Source organism: Cynocephalus volans, chromosome 1, assembly GCF_027409185.1.
Source record: "Cynocephalus volans isolate mCynVol1 chromosome 1, mCynVol1.pri, whole genome shotgun sequence".
NCBI classification, from domain to species: Eukaryota; Metazoa; Chordata; class Mammalia; order Dermoptera; family Cynocephalidae; genus Cynocephalus; species Cynocephalus volans.
This window is the reverse complement of record NC_084460.1, coordinates 193,226,814-193,249,886: the sequence shown is the minus strand read 5'-3', so window position 1 is coordinate 193,249,886 and position 23,073 is coordinate 193,226,814. Positions and strand designations below refer to the sequence as shown.

The window sequence follows — 23,073 nt, the reverse complement described above, 5'->3', positions numbered from 1 at the left end:
TCCTTTTTTTAATTCAGCTTATAAAAACTTATTCTATTTATAGGTCTAGTAGGTTTTAGCAATCAAGTCTAACAGGCTTTTGGAAATGTTTAATCTTGTTTATGGATTTAGTTACTTAAATACCTTCAAACATTTATAACATGTTTTATTTATTTTCAAGTACTTTGATTTACTGCATTAATAATCAGAATGTCACAAATACTTATAAAACTTAAACATCCAGAAAATGAACATTTAGCATTAGTGAACTTAATTCTATGTTAGATCTTCTACTAAGGCAGATTTCAGTTTAAGGTCTATGTAAGTTATCTCACACATTTTAAAGTGAAGTTTACGAGGATCATAAATAGGCCAAATGCTCTTAAGAAATTACAAATACAAAAGAACAATTAAATTTTTCAAAGTTTTACTTCAATTGCAGGCCTGTTCAAAGATTTACTCTTGGCAAGGGAATTTTATAGGAAGAAAGATGTATTAGATAGTCCTTGTTAGACATAGTATTAAAAAAAATTAAAAATCAAAAACCCAATTAATGATTAGTAGACTCCTTCACTTCATGAAAGACTGTTTAAGGTCCTAAATAAAGTTCTTCCCAAAACTGGCAGTCAGGTGACATTGAGTCTTAGTCCTATTAAAATCCATCATAAATATGCTCAAGTATGTTTTTTAACTCAGAAATGTTAATTTCTTCCCAGAAAGATTCTAATTGCATAGTACAAAAGTTTCTGACCAAGACCAGCTCTGGGACCATTTTTCTCTTTCAGTACCCCAAATATTAATACTTCATCCAAAAATATTAATACTATCATTTTGATTATCTTAAAATTTGATATTGAATTCAGAAATCTCTAGCATTAAAAATTGCATACCTAAGGAAGATACTTAATGTGCAAAGTGATGAAGATTTGGGTGGGATCCTTGTTGGTGATTCTGGTGGAGCATCCTGGACTCTATAAGTCTATTTCAAAAACTTCATGAAAAAATAGTACTAAAAGATAACATGAATTTTTCCATGAACTTTTTAAAGTACCCTCATATGTATGGATGCTCAGTCAAAGGCTCCATAATGCCCACAGTGGGCTGGCCAAGAAGCCCTTAGTTCTGCATTCAAAGATCAAAGATGGATCCTGAATGTATTCCCCATTTGCTTAAGAGACAATTATGGACTCAACATTTTTCCATATTTGTGGTATTATTCAACTCTAAAATTTATTTTAAATGATATGCAGTACAACTTTGGATAGCTTAAATGGCTTTGTCTGGCTTGTAGTGATAAGTTATAAGGTCATTCTAATGAAAGTAGGCGGAGCCTAGAACTTTTCCTGTGTTAGTATTAAGAACAAGGAAGCGACCACATTAACTCAGATAGACTTAGAACACATAGAAAAAGTTTCTGTCATCTGAAAAGTATAAAATGCAAGAGTTGGGTAGGGGCAGGGGCCATCTTCTCAGTTACTCTATTTTAAAGATTTCACATATTAGTAGTGAAGAGGAATTCAAAATAGAAGTCAAACATTCCTTTTACACTTCAGAGAATTTATAGAATAAGTTATATATCATCATGCTAATTCTATAATAAATATACAAAAGTACTTCAAAAAGTTTGTGGAAAAATGGAATTAAGAGATAATACAAATCTTTCCTTAGACTTTTATGGCTCCCTTGTATGTTTATTCTCTAGTGTGTTTTTATTTATTCCCAATTAATCCATGTATTATATAGTTAATATTCCCTTTTTCTACCAAAATTATCTTTAATAAATCTAAACTGATAGCTCCAAGTTTTCTAAGAGGGTGTGGAATCAGTGAGGGAGCTATGTAAAGCCCACTGCCCCCTATTTTGGCAGAAGTGATGCCCTAAGATGTATGCCTAGAGATCACTTTTAAGGAGGTACACCTTCTGGCACTTGGTGGAGGGAGAATGCACAATGCTTGAGGGTACAGACTTCAGTGACATGTGCTATGGCTCACTTTCCTGGCTCTGTCACTTCATACTTGGGCAAGTTATTTACCCTCATCTAGTCTCACTCTCTTCATCTATAAAAGTGTAATACTGGTAAAGCAGCATCTCAGCTGAGAGTGTGAGCATGTTCCAAAGTTTTGTTCCATGCTTTTTGGCAAGGGAAAAGCCTTTGAGAAGGCAAAAATCAAGATTAATTCTTGAAGGAGATATTTTGTAGGAGAATAGACAGGAAAATAATGTTTGATTAAAAATTATTGGGATAGCCATAAGGGCTAGGCTAAGTTTATTGCATGTTTGAATATCTGGTTAAATGTAAAAAGAATTAAGCTGAGCTGGATGGGTACATTGAACTTCCCAGCAGACTTTTTATCTCATTAAAATCTATCAAAATTGTTTACAGATTTTATCAGGAATGGTAGGTATTTCCCAGAAGGAGCTCTGTATTAGTCTGTTTATGTTGCTTATAACAAAACACTTGGAACTGGATGATTTGTAAGAAAGTGAAATTTATTGGTTACAGTTTTGGAGGCTGGGAAGTCCACAGCCCAGGAGACTCTTATGGTGAGAATTTTCCTTGGTGGTGGCTTTACAGCAACGCAGGTGTCCCACATGGCAGAAAATGTGGAGCAGAGAGAGAGTTCCTCATGCATTCTCCTCTTGAAGCCCTCAGAATCACACCACTGATCACCATTATTAATCCATTCACTACTGCATGGTCCTGCAACTAATCACCTCTTCAAAGCCTCACCTTTCAATTGCCATAATAGGATTTTCCACCCTCAACGGTAACTGTGGGGATTTAAACTTCAGTGAGGTTGGCGGGGGGGGGGGGGGAGCATCTGATCTATAGCAAGCTTTGAGTTGCATCATATGATAGTGTGCTGCTGTTGATGCAATTTAGAAGACTATTATCTTTCTAAGTACTTAGGTGATAAACTTGTTAGTGTCCGACAGTACAGCTCAACATCCTTGTGTAATCAAAAGGAACTGCCTTGTGTACTTGCATCCCTAAACAGCCACTACAAAAGATGACATTCACAGTATCCAGCTTACTTCTCCACTTATTGAAACCTGAGTTTCTCTCTCCTCTCTCAATTGCTCCTGGCCTCAGCCTGCACAGAAGGTACTTTTCTGTGTATTTGTTTTCTCATCACTTAAAGGAACAACAAAGTGAGACTCTATGGTCTCCTCTCTTTTCCTCTCAGCTCTTATTGTTCTGCACAGGGGCAGATGGGTAATAGCAAATGAGTGAAGGCCTGCTAGGCTGTGGTTAACTGAACAGACTTAGCTAAAAGAAGGCAGTTGCATCTGCCTATTGCACCCCAGAAATGTACATTCATTCATTCATTCGCTTATTCAATCAACAACCATTTATGGAATTCCTACCCTCTTCACTACTTTGGGTATTTTAGTAAACCAAACACAACAACCAATGCCCTCACTGAGCTGACGTTATTTTGCCAAGAGACAAATGACAGATCATAAACTTAATGCGTAAGCAGAACACCCAACATGTCGGAGGGTAATATGTGCTAAATAAAAAAAAAGAAATGGGGTAAGGACAGGGTATTGGAGGTGTACAGTGGAGCTGGGGAGTGGGCCATTTGGACATCTGGGGAAGAACATTCTGGGCAAAGGGAACTTTACTAGAAAACCCTGACAAAGGAACATCCCTGGTATATTTTAGGGACAACAAGAAGGTCAACATGGATGGAGCAATTGTAGAAAAGGGAGAAAAGTAGGGACGGGTTCAGATAGTTAAGGGGGTTGAAGATAGTAAGAACTGGTAGTTCATTTTAAGGATGTTGCTTTTACCCTGATTAAAGTAGGGAGTCACTGGAGAGAGGTTTCATAGGACCTGCCTCTGGTTTTAAAAGGATCCAACCTGTTCTTTTGCTGCAAATTGACTGAGGGGTCAAAGGTGGAAGTTGGGAGAGCAGTTGGTAACAGCTGCAGTTAGTAACTGCAGCTGTTCAGGAGAGAGGTGCTGGTGGCCCAGACCAGAGCAGCGTCAGGGGAGGTGGTGAGAAGTGGTCAGATTCGGGACAGGTTCTGTAGACACAGCCAGCAGGACTTTTTCACACCTTGAATGTGGGTGTGAGAGGAGAGGACCTTCAAGTTTGGGGGCCTGGGCATTGGTAAGGATAGTGTTGCTATCAACTATGATAGTGAAAGATAAGGAGAAGGTGGATAAGGAAGAGGGACGATCAGAAAGTCAGATTTGGACCCGAAGTGTGAAGTGCATGTCTGTTAGACACCCAAAAGGAGCTGCACAACAGGCAGCTGGAGATACCAATCTGGAATTCAAGAGAGAGGACAGACTCAAAACATAAACTTGGAAGTTGCTGGTATGCAGTCATGAGATTTGTTCCAACTGTTTCTCAGTAATTTGATTTTTGTTTAAGAGAAGCCAAAAATTCATATTTCTTCTGTGAAACTTTCCAAATTAAAAACAAACTGACAGACTGCATTTTCTAGAACTATCTTGAATCCCATTGCTTTCATAACACTTTTCCTAGGCCTTATCCACTCCAGTTGGAAACTTCGTTTGGCCAATTTAGAGATAAGTTACAGAGAAATAACCACTCTGATCTTTCTCAAGGAAAACTGTGGGGGTCCTTCTGTTCTTCCTCATGCCCATTTAGATAGAGCATGCTCTGATGAAAACCTGCTTGCCAGGATGCTTGAAACTGGACTTTGATTTAAATTCTCAAAGATTTCTGCCTCTAGTCTACCAAGTGACTCAATCTCCTGGCATCCTATAAAATCCCTTTTCTACTTTGAAGCAGCATGTTTGGCCATCTCTTTTGCTGTGCATCAGCCAAAATTTTAAGAGAAATGTTTTGTTCCTTCATAAATCCTGTGAACAGTCAAACACATCACAAAACAGCAATCATGATGCCCAAACCATATACCTCTGTCAATCGAATTGTGACCACTAATTAGTCCTTGGCTCACTCTGGATGAATCTTCCCACCTTATCAATTACCTGGATGGTCTCCAGCCTCACCTAGCAATGATCATTCTCCTTTGGAAGATGTTTTGATTTGGGAAAAATTATAAATTCTTTTGTCCTGGGGACAATTTTTTTTTCTTCCAATACTAAGTCTTCTCTGTCTTTCTTCCAACCCTTTCTTCATTTCCCTTAAGTCTGTGCACATTCTGCTTCTATATAGAGGCAAAGAAGCTCCAGTGTGTCTGCCATTCTAAGTCTTTACTGGGACACATCACTGCACTGGCTTATCTGGGCTCTTGGAGAGTATAAAGAAAACTGTTGTGTCCACACTGAGAGCTTTCTTTGTTAAATATTGTGCAGCAAAGGAAGCCATATCCATCCAGATCCAGTTATATATGCAATATCATTAGGATTTTAGAAAATAGGTGGTCAGTGTGATTATTTCAGCAATTTTAGTTATGGGCCTCATACCTAAGACTGTGATGCCCTCACACTAACACACTCTGTTCAGTTCAGGGGCTCTATGCTGTTTTCTTTCTGGGTTCCTGTCTTCAGTCCTCAGTTTATGCCAAGTAGAAAAAGAAACAAAACACCAGTTAAAATGAGCTGATTAAAGAATATGGAAATTATACTCATAAAACTGCCCTTTTTAAATAAGCAAATTGAGCTTATGCATCTTTTATTTCAAGGGTCTGCTTTACAGATGAGTTTTTCTAATCACAGTGTGTGTTGAACCAAAATGAACTGAGCTCGAAGGAAGCCCTGCAAGCACTCATCCATTATTTTTCTCATTCTAGTAATATTAGATTTTCCCTTACCCAAGTCCTTTCTCCTTTCCAGAAATACCTCATTGGCTTTTGGAGTGACCATAGACAAGTGAATTTCTAATTTACATTTTTATTGGTGAATTGAGTTTATTCGCACTGCAATACAAGGTCTCTCTGAGGATTACTAAAGATGTGTTCAAAGTGCCCAGATATTTCTTGCTTTCTTCAAGTCTCCCCCTCCACATGACTGATTAGATTTGGCATTCTTCAGTTTTAGAGATACTTTAAAGTGTAGAATATAAGAAAAATGTGTTTTCGTTTATTTTTGTAATTATAGGATGCTGTTTTACAAAAAGTTTAAGATTCTATTAGTTGAAAGGAAAAGAATCCCGACTAGAACTAACCTGAATGAACTGAGACTTTTCCTGGAAAGGTCTCAGGTTATCTCACAGAATCCAATGTAGATTAAAACAGCCAGCTCTCAGGAAGTTCAAGGGTGCAACCAAATCTTCAAAACAACAGGAACCAATCACACAAATATTGTCAGGATTGTCTTCATATCTCCTTTCTGCCGCATGCTGCATGTCAGCATTTTTCTTTTTTTCTGTCTCTCTTTTACTGCAGACAAACTTTCTTCTCATGGCTAAAAACAAAAAACAACAAACAAACAAACAAACAAATAAAAAAAACTCCCCAAAACCCAGACATTTAGAACTTCTGACTTTTCTATTTTATAGCTTCAGCCACCAAAAAGAGGTTGCCCCGAACCTTCTTGGTGCTAAAACCAAAAGAATTATTCTAGGATAAGCATCTACTGGCATCGCTTTGCTAAGCTTTCTATTCCTAAAGCAATTAACATTTTGTTGGGGGAGGGCAGCAACATACCATCATTTGCTAATTATGGAATCTGAGAGAGAGAGAGAGAGAGTGTGTGCTTGTGTGTGTGTGTGTGTGTGTGTGAGAGAGAGAGGGGGGGGGAGGTGAAATGGAATGTAGAGAAATCATATAAGAACGTGGCAGTTCAGAGGGGAAAAAATATGGCAAAAGATAAACTACAGGAGAAGCAGTATTCAGAAGCAGGGAAATGCCAAGATTGCCTCCACCCCAGAACCAAGGAAAAAAAAAATGTGGGGGCAGCTGGGCATTCAAAACAATGCTAGTTTCCCAGGCTGTCCTTCAGGACATGCCTGGAGAGAGTTCCTTACTTGGATATTGTAGTAGAGGACACTGATGCTCCAATTTATGGAACTTCCCCCATAGCAGTGAGTTAGATGGAGACAAGAAGAACTCTCGGTCACCCAAATAGTAAAATAACCTGTTTCTTTTCCTATCCTGCAAGACCAGAAGATGGGGTGGGAATCAAGAGGAAGAGTAGGATGTTTGGAGCAGAAAGAGATCCACTTTTTTTTGTTTGTTTGGTTGGTTTTTGTGAACACATTCCATAGCAAAATTATGGGCTTTTCTTTTCTTTTCTTTTCTTTTTTTTTTTCTTTTCTGTTCTTTAAGCCATAGTTGAATACTATGAACACATACTTTTAGCAAACATAAGCCCTGTCAGCACAATTGTGCCTTTGCTGTGCTGAGCAGAAAATTTTTAATAGTATGCCTGAACCTATGCAGGAATATTAGTTTCTGGGCTTTGAAACACTCATTGCTGGAGGGCTTCCTACCTATATAGGACATTTAGAGTAAATCATCTTACTTTCGTTTGGCTCAGATTCTCAGTGGCTGCATGATGAGCCCATTTATTGTATTATACCAGTTCTGCAACTTCATTGCTTATGTCCTCTCCCTTTTTAAATTAATAGAATTTATTTTTCCTTTACCTTCTCAGAGTCACTGTAAAGATCAGTTTTATGGTGTGGCTTTTACTCTTATTTTTATTTACAACCTTTTTGGAGCAGTTGAGAGGTTAGCACTCAGGGTCAACAGTGTAGAGATTTAAATGGCATAGTATGAGGTGGAGAGGATTACCCAAAGCACCATGTAGTAAATGGCTGAGCTGAGATTTGAACTCAGATATATGTATGCCTAAAGTCCGTGATTTCTATCCAGAAGAAATAAGTATTGCTTTCACTTCCATTAGCCCAAGTAACTCAATATTTTTTCATTTCCACAATCTTTGAAATTTATGCAGTATTTGTTCTATTTTGTTGTAGGCATACTTCATATCTTGAATTTTAAATTAAAGAGTCCCAGTCTATTATAATCATTTTGCTCATATCATTTCTTGAAGTTTTATGATAGCCCACTAATTTTGTGCACTATAGGTTTCTTAAATAAATTTTTAATATTGGACACATATTGATTCACCATTATAAATAACATCATTGTGGATAACGTTAATTAGCATGCATAGTTTTTATATCTTGAATGATATTCTTAAGGTAGACCCATCTAGTGTGATTTCAGGTCAAATTACACAAATATTTTAGAGAGTTTTTAATGTGTGTGGTAAAAAAAAAGTTTTCAGAAGCCATATTGTTTTGACCATAGGTAGTAAAGGCCTTGTTTTAAGAATGGCATTGGCACTTTAAAAAATGATGTAATTTTCTTGCATGTTAAATGAATGGGTATTATCTTTTCAAATTTCATGTTGCCTTTGTGTCATTTAAAATAGATTCCTGGCCATTTCTCAAAAGAGAAGCATAAGGACAGTGACCTCAATTATCTACTCCTTTCCTTTTTCTTTTAAAAATGCAGAACATTTCAAAAGTGTAAAATTATAACCTTTAAATACATTCTGTTCTATAGTAAGTGAAAAACCTTACAGATTAACTTTCAAATTAACTTTAACTCAAAAAGAATTTGCCTCATTATTGGAATCCTTAATTTAAATGCTTAAATCATCTCTGAGACTTTTATTGCCCAATAGTGCATACAAGGTGGACCCAACTCTGATAAAACCATCGCATTATTTTGATGTCATTCAAAAACTGACTTAAGTATAGTAGTATAGCAAATCAATTTCCACTATTAATTCATGCAGTTGGACACAAGATATTTTTTGCTTTCCCCTCTATTTCAACTGATTCAGTTTATTTCATTTGCTTTTGCATTATCTCCTATAAGGTGTTTGCCAAACTACTGTGAACATGGAGGAAGCTGCTCCCAGTCCTGGACCACCTTCCATTGTAACTGCAGTAACACAAGCTACACTGGTGCCACCTGCCATAACTGTGAGTAGATTCATTGTTTGCCCATAGTGAAATGGGCAAAACTCCAGGAATACCATTGTTAATGTCAGGATATATTCAGCACGAGACAGGCACTTTTTATTTATTCATTCAACACATGTTTTTTGAGAGGATATTACACGTCAAACAATTTGGTGGGCACAAAGCATACGTGGATACAAGCCATATCCTTGTGGAGTTAATGATCTATCAGCAAGACAGAAAGAAGTGAGGTAATGTCAATATAGTTAGACAAGTGTTGAGGTAGAGGTAAGAGGTGGTGCTGTAGGCATGCAAGGGAGAACTATTAAGTCAATTGCATTGTCTGGATGAGATTGATGCTGCTGCTGTAAGAAGCAACCTAATGTCTCAAGGGTGTAAATAACAAGTGGCCATGACATACCTCTGTTATGTGCCCATCACACGTTGGTAGGGGGCCTTCTTCCACACTGTCCTCATTTTTGGAAGGTGAGAGAGTTTCCATCATTTGGAATGTTGTCATGGTAAGGAGAAGAAAACACAGGGAAGCATGTGCTAGCTTTTAAAAGCTTCTATCTAGAAGTAGCAAATGTTACTGCTACTCACATTCCATTGGTCAAGTAAAGTCATGTGGTCACACTCTGTTTCAGAAGGGGATAAAGTGCAATCTTACTGTGGAATGTGAGACACCAGAACCCGAGTACTGGTGATAAGTACTGATGATTACCTGTCAATCTCGGGTGTTAGGGAAACTTCAAATACAAGGCCAGAGCTCATCTGGTGGTAGGAATATGGCAGGGAACAAAAGAAAAAAGATACCCAGAAGCAAAAGAACAAATGGAGGCATAAAACATAATGTTTTTTTATAAGAAGTCTGAATTTGCAAATAGTTGTGCCTGGCTGGAGGGTGTGGATGGTGAGGAGAAGTGGTTAAGAGAGGAGGCGGAGAATGAGGCAGGCCAGAACATGCAAATAACAAGGAGTAAGGAATAGGAGATAAATTAATATGAACTCTCTTTCCCATAATGTTACCGTTTGTTGGGACCACTGAACAAAACACAGACAAAGTAGAGAAAGGCTTTCATGTAGAGAATTGTATGCCGAACTGTGAAATGGGCTCTAAGTGTGATTGAGAAAGGCACATCTGAAGGTGCTGGCTGTAGTTGTAGTTTTTATGGAAAACATAAAATTTGAAGTTGGCTTAGAAGATAGAGAGATGGGAAAAGGATCTCCTAGAAAGACAGAAGAGGCCTGGAGTTTTTCTGATGAAGACAGTGAGACAACTCAGAGGCAGATCTCTCCAGTTTTTCTTAAGTTTCTTCTGTTGCTAGACTGGCACTCAGAGACGCAGAAATGGAATGATTGATTCCAGCAGGGCTGAAATCAGACTGATCAAGGATGAACAGTGTTGATACTTCATTCTTGAAAATCTTTCAGCCATTCCATGGCCTCTTCTATGTGCTGGAATGCAGCACTCACCAGTGAAGCCCACAGAGGAGTCTAATCAAGGCAGAGAAGAGATAGTCCAATGGCCATCATGGATTGATGTTGTTATTGCTGCTAGTTGCTTGGGGAAACAAAAAACATTGTCTGGCTTTATAATAAAGTATCTTGTTTTTTTGTTGTTGTTGTTGTTGTTTTGTTTTTATTTATTTATAAATTTGAAATAGTGAAGAGAATACTAGAATGACAGATCGGATTTAAATTTTACCTAGCTCTTGTACTCCAACAAGTACATAACGCTATCACTTCAGAGCTCCTTTTTTTCACAGATCCTGTGTTTTTATTTAAGATTTCCAGTAAATATCAATTCGTAGCCTTTATGGCTAGTTCCAGAAATGCTATCCCCAAGTAAGAAGCCAAGAACAACATATCCTCGTAGAGAAACATTGTAGGGCATGCATGGGACTGTCCAGATTTCGATGGCAGTGCTCTTGCAGGAAGCTCAGTGGCCATCCATTTAAGCCAAAGCCAACCCAAATTTCAGCCAAACCATATTACAACATTCCTATAACATTTAAAGCTTATTCTGTTCACTTTCTCCAAAAGTAATTTAGCAATTTTTTGAGGAGTTCATCACCACTGATGCTGTTCTCCTTTAATTTAGTCCATCCATCAAGCTAAAAATAGATTTCCAATCTTTAAAAAAGTGTGAAGTTGAAAATCAATGGAGGTGAGGTGCTGGGTTTTAAAGGAACACTGTCAAGGCTGATGAGCAAGAGACTCACTCAATTCAGAAAGCCTTAAAAACATCATTCCATTTCGTACTTTTTTTTTTTTTTAACCACATTCCCATTCCCCTTCTGTGAAATTGTTCAGTTCCTAAGCCGTTAGGCTGCAACTTTGTGAAACTCTATCTTTCCTTCTGGGCATCCAGCCAGGACAAATCAGAGGTGCTTGGTATCTGTGATGTTTGGCAAGCACACCTTTGGATGCAGGAGCAATTCAAGAATCTGTCCTCTCTCTGACTAATCTCCCTTCTCTTAGTTGGGTGTGGACAATTGTTTTGAGTCACTTTGTAAACTGAGTGAATCAGTCAATGCTTTCATGCCCTCAACCAATATGTGCTCCCGACATGGGCCATCAGGGGTGAGAGCTGCTGAAATACAGAAGATGGCAAATAGGATACATTCAGGTAAAACAAACAAGCAAACAAGCCTGCAGTCCTGATCTCATGGAAATGGCCAATCTGTGGTATGTTGGGGCATTTTTATTGAAGCAGCTGCTAACAATCAGGGCAATAAATGCAAGGTCTTTGGATTGATAAAACATATATAAAAATATTTAAAACTGAAAATTTCTCGAGGGTTTTTTAGTTCTTTCAAACATTTTAGGATTCTTTTTTCTCCTATTATTAATGTTTTCTAGTAAATGTGAACCAATAAAGCTGACTTAGGACAAAGGCTGACTTCCAGTCTTTGCAGATAAGAGAGGGTACTGGGTGACATGGGTGTCATAGTGGACTCTTCAAGGAATAACAAAATGGGAATTCCCATTGTCTTTAGACACAGCAGGTTGCTTTTGAAAGTAAATATATCTTCACACACCCTTTCAATTTTCTTTCTTCCTTACCTGATGACACATAAAGAACTTGGGTATGCAAAGTTAGTCACTTTTCAAACACGTGCTGTTCAAAACTACCCCTATAAGAAGGGGGGCTGAGTGAGTGGGCAATTCCCATCCAATCTCTGGCAGCTTCCCTATGTGAGAAGGAAACCGGAGACCATCACATACTCCATAAAGTGCCATTGGACACTATTATATCTTCTCTATAAGTTGTTTGGGTTAGGAATCTTCTCCTTTAAGTTCTATTCTATTCTCCAGGAATTACTGAAGTTAAACAAGGTTTGCAGACCAGATTAAGCCCTCGCAACCAACCAAAGTTCAGTGCTTCATACCACCAGAGATAGTTACCATGGCTATTTGTTTTATATTATGTGAAAATTCAGAAGGTTGTATAATTGAGGGCAAACTGCAAATTACTCAGGGTATATCTTAGTTGTGCTATATCATGTTCATTTTGTTAGGAATCCAAATTTAGATAAAAAGAACAGGTTTTGATTGCAGGAGCTTGGGTCATAGATAGATATCATCACAATATAATGATAAAGTGAGATACATAGTATTATTGCCATTTTACAGATGAGGACATTGAGGCCTAGAAAGGTTACATAACTTCTTCAACGTCACACAGCTAGTGAATGCTGAAGCAGGGACTTGAACCAATGGAGTCTGACTGCAGATGCCAAATGCTTAAGCCTTACATCTTTTTTATTCTCCAAAACAGCTAACATATTTGCAAACTTCTGTATATGAACTTGGTTATATACCATATGATATGAGGCAATTATGACATCCTTCATATTGCTTGAGACAAAGTAGGACATTACGACATCATAATTGGAAATGCAGTTCTAGAAAACAGAGATGTGAAAGTTTTTGTGTTCTAGAATAATCATGAACGCTTATGGAAGAAGGTAGAATGAGTTAGGACTTGAAGGGCAGCTAAAATTGGAACAGATATAGGGAAAAGGGAAGCCTATTGAAAACAGGGGGACTGTTAAGAGCTAAGCCATGATGGTAGGAATATACATGCTATGTTTGAAACGATGCAACTGTTTACCTGGCTCAAAAATGGAAAAAATGAATAGCACTATCTTTTCATTCCTGAAGCCCAGATGGAATTCCTGTAAATCACCTTCCCCTAGAGAAAGTAAAAGCTCACTTCCCATTACAGTGAAGGCTTTTCATATGCTATTGCAACATCTGCAAATACCACTTTAGCAACTACATAATAAATAGTTGAATGGCTTTCTTGTTTGTTTGTTTTATTCAACCATTTTAATCTTTTTTTGGGGGGGGGGCAGGAGGGAGGAGGCCTGTGCTGTTTCTAAATATTTGTTATTATAACCAATACTTCAGTGAACATCTTCCTGCTTGAATATTTTTAACTCCACAAATTATATTGTTTACTTGTACCAGCCTCAGAAATGGCTTTGCTAAGTCAACGGTTACAGCTGGTTTTAAGAACCTTGAATCATTTTTCTAGCTCGTTTTCCTAAACTCGTATCACAGTTCACACTCTGATCACCATTTTCTGAGATCTTGTTTCACTTTGCTCTGCCAGAATTGTTCACTACAGGTTTTAAAACTATTCAACATGTTTTTATACTAAAGCATTTTCATATTGAAATGGAACTTATCATTAACCCTCATGCTGAGTTCTCAATGAAGGAAAGGGTGTTTTAGATGACTCGTGCCATAAGGATGAGATTGTTGCCACAGAATTTTCTTTTACAACTGGACAAATCCCTTTTAGAAGCACATCTGTCATCAGTAACTATGCATTTAGTGATTACCCTCACATTGAACAGACTCACTAAGTAATACAAGTGCTTGCTTATCATCCTCTATATACCTCCTATCGAGTGGGGCTATCCTTGATCTTCTAAAATATCTATATCTGATGACATTCACATGGGCCCTCACCATTTCTTAGCCTTTGCTAATCCCTTTTCATAGTGCAGCCTCTTTGACATCCTAACAATGACTTTTAGCTCATTTTTTAGCTTTGCAAGAGGTTGTCAGCTTTTTTTCTCTCCCATGCCTGATATAGTGGTTCTCCTGTTGGACAGTCAATAGCCTGGTATTAATTGGAACCATATCAAGTTGTCCAACTACCAGACTTTACAGTAGTCATCACAGGGGGACAAACTTTTGCTAGTTTAACATTAGGCGTATGGTCCTCTGACTACATGGCATTTGGGTGGTTGGAATGAAAGGTTGGAGAGGGCAGGAGATTCTGGTAATAAGAAGGTTTATTTTAAAACGTAGCTCATATCTCTTAACTCAGGCAACACATATTCTAATATTAGTCCATGGGTTTTCTATAAAGATCTAAAGAAACTTGATCTCCATTCTTAACCCTGGATGCCATCAACAGATTGTTCTCAGCTGCAATTAGACACCTAAAGAAGAAGAAAATGTAAAGTAAAAGCAGTAAGTGGAAGAAGAACGAGGAGGAGGAGGAGGAGGAACAATGACAATGATAATGACAGTAGGAACTGTTGAGTCCACATTCTGCTTTGTGTTACAACACTAAACACGGGCTTTTGTATCATCATGATTTTTATTCATGTTAACTCCCCTACTGAGATTGCAAGTTCCTTTAGGAAAGGAATTGTTTCTTATATTTGTACTAGCCACATCTAAGCCATTGGTTATATGTAGGCATAACATGTAATTGGTGTGAAGTAGCATAAATTAATCAAAAAAAGATAACTCAGTGTGCCCTCCACAAGGACTGGAGGGTGTCTGAATCTCCTCTGGGTCCCTGGCTCCTCTTCTATTCCCTGACACAAAATACCTGTTATGTGTATACATAAATAGCTAAATGAGTTTATGAGTTATGTGCATACAGTGATGTTGAGTTACTGGGGTAAGAGCACTCTCACTTTTTGGGAAAATGAGCAAGGTTTCAGCATAGTTGACCTTTGAGCAGAAGCTTATAGAAGGAGAAAGAAAAGGAGCAAGGAGAACGACATTCCAGGAAGAGTGAGCAACACATGCACAGCGATATGAGGAGTCATGCAACAAACAGGGACTCTGAGACAGCTGGTGTGATGGTTAATTTTAGGTGTCAGTTTGGCTGGATGAAGAAATACCTAAAAGCTTGGTAAAGCATTTTGGGGAGGTGTGTTTGTGATGGTGTTTCCAGAGGAGATTAGTATGTGAGCCTGGACTAGGTGGGAAAATCCACCCTCAATATGGGCAGGTACCATCCAATTGGCTGGAGGCTTGGAAAGAACAAAAACAGAGTAAAAGGCAAATATCTCTCTCTATCCATTGGAACTGAATGCACTCTTCTCTCCTATCCATGAACATCAGAACTTGAAACTCTTCAGCTTTGGGTTCCAGGACTTATACCAGAAGCACCTCCAGGCTCTCAGGCATTTGGCCTCAGAGTGAGAATTAAACCATCTTACGCCATCAGCTTCCCTCATTCTGAGGCTCTCTGACTTGGACGGAGCCATGCTACTGACATTCAGTTTGCAGATGGCCTATCATGGGACTTCTCAGCCTTCATAACTTGAGCTAATCCCCCTATTTAAATCCCCTCTCATATATTTTTATACATATCCTACTGGTTCTGTCTTTCTAAAGAACCTTGACTAATACATCTGGGTCTAAGATGAAATAGGGGAAGAAGGAGATACAGGAAATGCAGTCAGAGTGGAAAGCAGGTGATAAATTTTGAAGGAGTTTGCTTCTCTTCTGGGCAAACAGGAGTCAGCCACAGTTTGCTGGTTTCATTTTAATGCTGGGAATTGAGGTGCTAATATTTTTGTTGCTGTTTGCTTTGTTTATCACCTTTTTGGAAATATAACTGTGATTGTATTGTAGAGCATGTACTGAAGTTGGAAGACGGGGGTGGTAGGGAGACATACTTGATGCTATTTGCAATTGTGTAGGCAGCAAATAGTGAGAGTCAGAACAAGCTAGAAAGAAGAGACCTGATGTGAAAGGTGTGTCTAAAATTGGACCAAGCAGACTTTAAGATAAATTGAACACAGTGGAGAGAAGGATGACTTTTAGCTTTTTAGTTTGGAAGACTTCATGGATGAATAATACAGTGACCAAATCCTCATATCTTACTCATATCTAGTGTCAAATCCATGCCCTACAATTTGTAAGATATAACACCTAGGGCAAGCTAGGTGATCTCTATGTACTTTAACTTCCTTATCTCTTATATGGAGCTAATAATAGCAATCACATCATGGAAATATTACGAGCATTAAGTAAAATAATCTCCATACAGTATTTAGCATGGTGCCTGGCAAATGCAAAGTTCCTGTTCCATGGTAGCTACTATTTGAATAGATAGAGGACATGTAGAAAAAGGAAGGGATTTAGTAGATCCTTGTGGTGCACAGTGTTTGCCTGGAGAGACGCCCACTGTGCTGAAGTAGCTGGAAAAGACTGAGTGAGGTCCAAGGGAAAGATGAGAATCAGTGGGTTTATAGTTTCAGAAGCCTTTTGAGCAGATGTAGTCAATCAGATGTGGTAGATGTGGAATCTGAAAAGGAAAATATTTACCCGAAGAGATACATTTGAAACATGACCAAGCAGGAATGGTGAGAAAAAACAAAGCACTAAGAAAAAAGTGGTAACCTAGGAGGCAGAATAGGGATGTTTTAGTAATAGACTATTCACAGATATATCTAAGTTGTATCCCCCAGATTATTCTTTCATCATAGTAGTTGGTACCTGTTGAATAACTGAGTGGATGTTTTATAAAGAAGTTGGATAACAACACATTAAGGGAAAGAAAAAGGAAAGAAGGAAACCATTTTCTATGACAAGCTATGATTATGGCATTATTGGAATGCACTGGAATTTTCTGTTCCAGGAGAATGTGTTGACTGATGATTATCCTAGGTGTTGTCAGGATCTAGGTGATTTAAAAGCATTTTCTGCCATTGAGATGATTTTACTGTTCTTCAGGAAAAAAAAGACCCACATCATCAAACCAATTAATAAAGAGGTCATGCAAGGTAGTGCATAATTCAGTGCACAGGATGGACTGGAAGGGGACTGCAGGATTGCAGGATCGCAGGATCTGAACTGTATGGTGAAGACTCATTAGAGGAATGATTGGGCTTGTACACAGGGCTGGAGCTGGGTTGACAGAGAAGTCTCAGGAGGGTGTTTCTCAAGGGTGAGCATTAAAGGAAGGACCTGAAACAAGAATGAGTGTGGAGGGTGTTTGAGGTTCCTTTAAGTGACTAGCCTACGGGGAAGGGAATGGACATTTGTCAAGCTCCTTTTATGTGCCATGTACTATACTTGATGCTTTATAGACATTGTCTCACATTCTGAGGCCCCCTCACATTCTTAGCTCTGACGCTGTTTGACTACCGGCAGTTCTTCAAACAACTGGGTCTTCTCATATGCAAATCTCTTGACTGGAAAGACTTCTTACCACTTTCTCTGCTTAAGTAACCTGTCAACTCCTGCAGAAGCCTGCCCAGACCTTTCTTAGATATTGTTCCTTTTTGTTCCTTTAACACCTGCTCACATAGCACCTGTTCCGCTGTATTAAAATTGTCTGTTTGGTTCTAGCTTTCCTATCTAAGTTGCCAGTTGCCAGTTTTCTGTGCATTCATATTTGTATATACTATACTTGCTGACACATAGTAGAAGATCGATGAATGTAAACATTCTTTAATGGTCAAAATGTGTAACGCCACAGAACTGGTGGAAGTGTGATCTGAACTCAGTTCTAGGTGGCTTGAAAGTACTTCCTCTTCACAATACAACATCTCTAAGTGGAAGGAAGAGCAATCTTATATGTTTTATGGAACAAAAAAAGATTTAAAAAGAAAACCAATGCAAAGACTTATCAGAGAGAGGGAGAAATGAAGAATGTGTATTCAACTTGGATAAATTTTCTTCCTTTTGAATGCATCTCAGTGATTTAAGAGTATCCCACAGTCATCTCCTACTTGTTAATTTGTCCTACTTTTCCTTTCCTTCCTCTTTCTTTATGTCTCTCCCTCCATCTTTCCTTGCCCCCTTGTTAATTGAAGCTACAGTAAAGCCAACTTCAATTACACACATTGCGTTGACAAAATGCAAGAAATGTAGTTGCGAGTTTTGGCTTTATTCCAAACACCTAGAAGCATCAAACGATCTCAAAATATGGGAGAAGATAATTAACAAAAGATAATCTAATTGTTGATGTCATCTTCCTTTGGAGAATCATTGATATTTATTTTGAGCATTGAGCAAGAACAATAACCAATTATTTCTAGTGTACTTCAATCAACAGAAGACTTATTGCCAGAGAAATACAAACCTCTAGGATGTCTTATGAGTGAGAAGTAGTCTGGGATATACACACATAATAAACTCAGCAGAAGAAGATATATTTTTCACCTGTTCTTCCACTTTGGAACCAGACAGATCAAGGGCATTGATATTTACCTAGTAACAGAAAAATTACTTTACTTCTTTCAGCCTCGGTTGCTTGATCTCTAAAGTAATAATAATTTCTTTTATTAGTTATTGTGTGGATTAGAGATGAGGAATAGAAAACATCTAGCACAATGTTTGGGATTTAACATTTTCATATTAAATGGTATCTATTATATGTTTAAAATTATTTTTATGAAAGTTTAGGAATATTTTTCATGTAAGAGACATCTGAAGAATTGTCTTTCTATGCTACCAAATCATAAGGCCATAGGAATACTGGAGATTACTAAACAGAGAACAGGTTTGGCATTGGTGTTGCCATCAGTGGAAGACTGAGAGGCACAATGTCACTGACAGAAGCCCAGGCTGGGGCTCAGGAGGCATGAGTTAGAGCCTCTGTGCCACAAATGACTTTAGGCAAGTCATTTACTTTTTGTAACACATGAATCCTCATCAATACAGTGTGGATTATACATGTATTATACATGATAATTAAGAAAGACTTTTTTGATTTGCTCTAGTGGCATGATTTGCAGTGGGTGTATTAAATCACTATGGTGTGTCATAGTCACATGGTACAGTTCCTATTTCTTATCTTAACCATTTTCTAATATTCTAGCCCAGAATAACATTTGCATAAATCCTATAGCCCATCTGTTATCTATGGTTTAGAAAATACTGAGTGACCATTCACATTACTACCTCAAATAACATTTAAAAGTAAAGCAAATTAAAACATGAGGAGTATTTTGTAAGGGTCATAGATTTTTAAAGTTGTTATATCTTCCCCTTGAAGTATTTGGTAGAATTGAATTGCTGTGGTTTTCATTTGGAATGAATCAATTCAAAGAGTAATAAGAGTAAAAAGCAATAAGAGAATAAAGAGATGGTGTGATTAGTTAAAGTAGTTAATCAATTTTATTTTAAACTATGACTGACTTAACTAAATTGTCATGAACTAAAGGAATTCCCAGTGTATTTGGTTTGAATTTTGCAAAAAATATTTTGATTAGGTAATTCAGAGATAAAATTTAGAAAATATTTCTTCATCCATTAAAATTCTATAACACAATAATGCTATGACCTATAGCAAGTTATTTCAACAATTTGAATCTCACTTGTGCCATATTCAAGGGAAAAATAATAGAATTCTGCCTTTTATTGCTATTGGGATAAATTCATGAATCAATGAGCTTGAAATCTCTCTGACAAGTATGATCATAACCCTTCTTTGTAGGTCCTTCTTACATATTTATATCACTTTGCTGCAACCTTGGTAGGGACAAGGCAAGTATTCTTTTCTCTATGGTACAGAAGACAGACATGAGATTCAGAGCAGGGAAGAATGGAGATCCCAAGGACAGTTAGTTACAAGACCCAAGTAGGTCAAAAACCTTAGTATTGTGGCTCATTCCAGGATTCTCTGGCTATATCATGCTCTGGGAAAGTCAGTTGTTAGTGAAACTCCAGGGTTATTTTAAAATTTCATTTTTGTTACTTGATTTCTAAAAGCAATGTTGATTATACCAATTTCTAGCTTCTAATTCTTTAGTTACTCTCCATTCTCTTAATGAAAAAGCCCTTTCTATTTCAGCTCAGGAAATGAGGCCCCTCAGTATTTGGAGCCCTCTTTAGTCACAACCCCCCATTTGTCCACATTGTGGGGTTCTGATCAACTATTCACTCTTTGAACATATTGATGATTTCTTCTTACCACTCCAATGTTTGGCCTTGAAGTTATTTCTGCCTGGAATGTTCTTCCTGACTTGTCTTTCAGATAACTCTCTACTGAACACTCTGCTGGAGTGTCACCTCCACATGCACATGTGGTTGCAGTAATGGACCTTTTGATTTTTCTCTGGCATTAATTTAAGCTCCCTCAGGCCCTTGAAGTCCTTGAGGTCAGGCACTTTGGCTCTCCTTGTTCGTGTCTCTGGCACCTAGCACCAAGTCTGAAATATTGCTCATGCAAAGTAAGTGTTGAGAGAATGCAGTTCCAATTCTCAACTTGTTGGCACTTCCTTGAACATGCTTATATGTCCTCTCCACTGAGGGAAGGTAAAAGGCAATAAATCACGTAATTCTCCACAGCATCTGTTAGGATTTCTCTTTAGCCACCTTGTAGAGAAACTTCCCATTTTTAATTTGATGAAAGAACTGAGGCTCCTGCTTTTGATTCAAAGCATATTTCTTAAAGATCTCCACATCAAGCTCTCATTAGCTCTCAAACCAGCTAGTCAATCATCCTTCAGCTGGCATAGCTGTAGTACACAATTTTAAGATACTTGCATAAATGAAGCTTTTGGATAAGCAAATATATGTAGAAAACATGAAAAGGAAATAAAGCAGTCCATTGTCATAGCAGGACATGCAACTGCATTTATTAGTCTGTCAATGGAGGAGTTGTCAAAGTCAATTTTCAGTAGTGCAGGTTTCCTGCTGTCAGCTAATGTGATGATGGAGACCCTGGCAATCATTCCCTCACTCCTGTCTCTCTGATTCTGTTGTCATGATGGCTGGGAGAGGAAGTGAGTGTTTCTGTCTGCTAACATTTGAATTCATTACTGCATGTTGTCTAAATGGGCACTCAGTGGAAAAACTGTTATATGAAATATGCAGACTAGGGATGCTCGGAGCTCACAGGCAATTTGAGAAAGGACTGTGCTCCCTAGCTTCTACTTAACTGGAGTCTTCAGTCCATTGACATCACAAGGGTATAGTCAAAAGATAAAGAAAAAGAACTTGTTCCGTGTTTCCTTTAGTTTTTGTTTTTATGAAAATTTACCATAAAAAGAGAATTGTTTTTGAAAATTAGGCTGCTTTCAGTTCAATTCTGTTCAATTACAAACTGAATGACTTGGGAAAAATTACTCAACTTCACCAAACCCTGGTTTTCTCATCTCTAAATATGGGAATAGCAATATCTATGTGTCAGGATTTTTTTGGTGATTAAATAAGAGATCACACTTAGAGCACTGGGTATAGTGCTTAAATATGAGGCACTCAATTAAGTTCACTAACTTTGCTTCATCAACCCTTTACACTTCTGTGTTTTCAGATCTTCTGTGGATAACTTTTGGATTAGTGACAAAAGCTGATTTCTATGTTTGGAAGAGACCTCTGAGTACAAGTGGGTTTTCTTATATTCTTCCCCAAGTCAATGCTCTAGAAACAGGTTGATCAATACCTCCTGCTATTACTGTGCTTCTCTGGTAGCTAGAATATTTGTTGCTCTTAGAAGGTGAAATCTACCTTCTAACCTTCTCTAGTTAGTTGTATTTGTGTTCTCAGTGATTGTACTGCAGAAAACCTGTCATTGAAGCCTTCCTCACGGAGTTTTGAGGAGTTCCCTAAAGAAATCACCGTTATTTTTTCCACCACTATCACACGTCAGTCACTTGACATGAAGTATGCCATTGGGCTACATAGTTCCTGAAATCACTGCATTCAGAAAGTACTTAAATGGGCCGAGCCCGTGGCGCACTTGGTAGAGTGCTGCGCTGGGAGCGCGGCGACGCTCCCGCCGCGGGTTCGGATCCTATATAGGACTGACCGGTGCACTCACTGGCTGAGTGCCGGTCACGAAAAAACGACAAAAAAAAAAAAAAAAAAAAAAAAAAAAAAGAAAGTACTTAAATAATAACCAGAGCAAGACATTGCTTTTAGTTATTTTTAATTAGCACATAGCATAGTTAACATTATAAAAATTATAATTAATCTCCAAATCAGTGAACGTAGCTGATCCCACATGTTACTATGGCTCTGCTGTTATGTTAAGATTTTATTGAGATATTTGTTTTCATTCGGCACAAATTCTTGTAAATCTCTCCTGTTTTCAGGTCACTCGTGTGACATATTTATATCAGACATGCATAAATAAATATCTACTCTGGGTCCCACAGTGAACCAAGCATGGTAGGTAGCACTTAGGCAATTGGAGATCTGATTCCTGTTCTCAAAGACTTTAGAATTAGAAGAAATGAAGAAGGGTTGTATTATATACTTAGAAAATAATACAAGATTGTACATGGTTCAAGGCTAAATTTAACATAGGGAATGCCCAACATATAGGCACTGAGCAAGGGGCAAGAGATGAGACATGGAGGGAGAGTGTGCTGGGTAATTCAGGAGTTGAGCTAAACCCTCTAACATAAATGGGATCTGCATAGCCAGAGAAGGTGAGGGAGAATAAGGAATCTAGAGTGACATTAACTTGCTTGGAGTTAGGGTAAGTAAGAAAACTGACTTGATTAGATTGAGCATTCTTATTAATGGAGAACAATGATGATAGACAAAATTGCTATCAGTCAGAGTTCAAGGAGATAAAGAGAACCAGTAGTTAAATTATATTAAGGGAATTATTGCAAGAAATTGGCTTATGCAAAGGAAAAATCCAAAGTGAAAGCCATCAGGAAGGGCAGATTGGAAGTCTTAAGCTACTATCCACAGTCCTAGTATTGACTTTCTTCAGGGAAACCTCAGCTCTGCTCTCAAGGCTTTTCAACTTAAAAGCAGCCACCCACCACCTGCTCCCCAGATTTTCTGGGATAATCTCCCTTACTTAAAGTCAATTGCTTGTGGACTTTAATTACACCTATGAAATACCTTCACAGCAACACCTAAGTTAATATTTGATAGAATAACTGAGGACTATAGTCTAGCCAAGTTGACATATAAAGCTGACCAACACAGTCCACCCATTTGTCAGCTCAGCACCTATTCCTTAAACCATATTAAATTATACTTCTGCCTA

The 23,073-nt window shown here is 37.9% G+C and overlaps 1 protein-coding gene across 2 annotated transcripts in view; it reads left to right on the top strand.

Moving 5' to 3' along the window:
• The window catches only part of CNTNAP5 (contactin associated protein family member 5), a 761,255-nt gene that overhangs the window by 454,126 nt on the left and 284,056 nt on the right, over nucleotides 1-23,073 (top strand). For both annotated transcript variants that reach the window (XM_063097434.1, XM_063097424.1), the window contains exon 11: nucleotides 8,758-8,864. In XM_063097434.1, coding sequence (XP_062953504.1) covers nucleotides 8,758-8,864 — 107 coding nt within the window. The remainder of the gene's footprint in view (nucleotides 1-8,757; nucleotides 8,865-23,073) is intronic.